The sequence below is a fragment of the Caenorhabditis briggsae genome (assembly GCF_000004555.2).
Source record: "Caenorhabditis briggsae complete genome, chrV, whole genome shotgun sequence".
Taxonomy (NCBI): Eukaryota; Metazoa; Nematoda; class Chromadorea; order Rhabditida; family Rhabditidae; genus Caenorhabditis; species Caenorhabditis briggsae.
The window spans coordinates 4,333,221-4,335,416 of NC_013488.2; the positions used below are offsets into that span (position 1 = coordinate 4,333,221).

Consider the following 2,196-nt stretch of genomic DNA (forward strand, 5'->3'; position numbering starts at 1 on the left):
TCATCGCAGCTCGTTGTTCGCGATATGTGTCAAACGGACTTCTAGAGGATCGCATATGGATCGGGTCCTTTATGCGCATCATCGCCCAGGAACTGTGGTAGCGGCGCTGTACCCCAGAGCTGCCTGTCATGAGTACAACCCCACATGACGGTTCTCTATGCAAATTATCAGGAAAACTTTTTTTTTGGTGTCTGGCCTCCTTTAACATGGTGGCCTAACTTTTAGAAGTTGCGTTTTCTAGGTAACCCACATACCTGCACAATNAACGCTCTCTGAGNCTGNCCACCATTCTGGATGACCTAATCATCATATCGGGAGAATCTTAATCAGAGAATTCAAAAAAAAAATAATGGCCTATCTTTCTCAATATGATTTTTCTAGGCCACCTTGGTAAGTGGCCTAGAAATCACACTAGGTGAATTTTATATCCTTTCTAGTGCATAAACTTTGGTGGACTAGAAAAATCATGTTGAGAAAGTTAGGCCATTATGGTAAGTGGCCTAGAAAACTCAAATTGCAAAAGATAGGCCGCCATGTTGAATGACCTCAAAATAACCGGAAACGCATCTGCTGTGTTTTCCATGCGACTTTAACAGGGTAACCTAACTTTCTCAAAATTAGTTTTCTAGGCCACCAAAGTTAATGGCCTAGAAATGATCTGAAGATTTTCCCAGCCAATTTACCATAGTGTCCTAGAAAACTCAACTAGCAAAAGTTAGGCCACTCTACATTCTCCATTTTTCCAGCTCCTCATCCCCATTCTAATCCTCATGATCCCTGTGGCCTATGTCGGTGTCTCCTGCTTCACCTTCTATCACAACCAAGCCATCAACAACATCGCTATCATCATCCTATCATCTCACGGATTCTTCTCCACCATCGTCATGATTTGCATCCATGCACCATATCGGGAATTTACAATGTTGGTATTTTCGGTGGCGGTGAGATTCGGTCATGGCGAGAATACGTCGTCGGTGGGACCATTAGGAAGTCATATTGTTACTTAAGGAGGATTAATAAAACGAATTAAAAAATCTCATTTTTCAGAAAAAAAGATTCTACAGAACAAGAAGTACTACAGTATTTTAGTACTACAAAGAAGTTATTCAAACAAAAATATATTTTAAAAATCGGGGACAAAAAAGGGGGAAAACACGAAACGACCAAAATCACTAGGGGTGAAATACTAGCTGTGTAGCTAACAGAGCAATAAAACGTAAAAATTAGGTGGAAGAGAATTTAAATCATGGATCTATCATTGTTTGGAGCCGTCGGTTGTGGCTGATTCTCGGTCGGCAGATGCTCTTTACGACGATACATGACGATGTAGGACTGTGGGAGGTCGTGGAGAGAGGCGTGTTGGAAGACCTGGAAAAGGGGATTTAAGATATTGAAATTTGGTTTTTCGAACACAAAATTAGGGTTTTGACTTTATAAATTGGTTTAAAATAGCATGAAATGGCTTAGTAATGCACGAAGGGAAAAAAAAATGATCTCATGAAATCGGTCCTGGATCATAACAATGTGAAATTTTCCGCTATAATGAGCCTAAAATCGAAGCTCTAGCTAAAAAAAATGAACTGAGATATGACCTGTTAGTTACGCAGTTAGAATTTTCGTATCCCTGGTACTGTTCCAGCTAGAGCTCCGATTTTAGTAGTTCCATTCGAATCAGCGGGAAATTTTATGTTTGCCTTGTTTACAAATGAAAGGGAATTATAGATTTTGAGTCGAAAAAGTTTGGTTAAAATTGCAGATCATGGCTTAAAATGACCCATTCTCAACCCTTTGAGGTGAAAAATGCTTCTTTAAAAAATTCAAAAAGGAATGGGGGATCACCAGTCCATGGGCGTTCTGCTACGCGATCTCCTGCATACAATTGTCGTCTCATGTGCCAGCGGTCGTGAGGTTTCTTCAAGAGCATCGCTGTCAGGATCACTGTATGTTATTTTTTGAAAAATACCTTTTTCGGACTTATCAGAGCCAAATTTTCAGCTAAAAGGGCCAGAAAAATCAATAAAATTCGTTTTCAGTATGCCTAGCCTGCTGCTGGAGGCGCTACTTCTTCCACGCCCAAGGCAAGTCCGCGCCTATCGGCTGGTTCCCTGACGCCTTCAAAAAGGACAGAAAGTTCAACGCGGGGCTTCAAGAAGACGCTCACGACGCTCTTCTGGAAATCCTGGCGAAACTCGACAA

At 41.2% G+C, this 2,196-nt stretch overlaps 2 protein-coding genes across 2 annotated transcripts in view; one reads left to right on the forward strand and one right to left on the reverse strand.

The window, feature by feature from the left end:
- Cbr-srh-213 overlaps nucleotides 1-1,007 on the forward strand; it is a gene marked incomplete at both ends in the record, with an annotated part of 5,521 nt that extends 4,514 nt beyond the window's left edge. Inside the window, one exon of the mRNA XM_002636029.1 lies at nucleotides 747-1,007. Within this exon, the coding sequence (XP_002636075.1) occupies nucleotides 747-1,007 (261 nt within the window). The remainder of the gene's footprint in view (nucleotides 1-746) is intronic.
- Nucleotides 1,008-1,239: 232 nt separating this feature from the next.
- Nucleotides 1,240-2,196, reverse strand: part of CBG01315 — a gene marked incomplete at both ends in the record, with an annotated part of 3,715 nt that continues 2,758 nt past the window's right edge. The window contains one exon of the mRNA XM_002636028.1: nucleotides 1,240-1,368. Coding sequence (XP_002636074.1) covers nucleotides 1,240-1,368 — 129 coding nt within the window. The remainder of the gene's footprint in view (nucleotides 1,369-2,196) is intronic.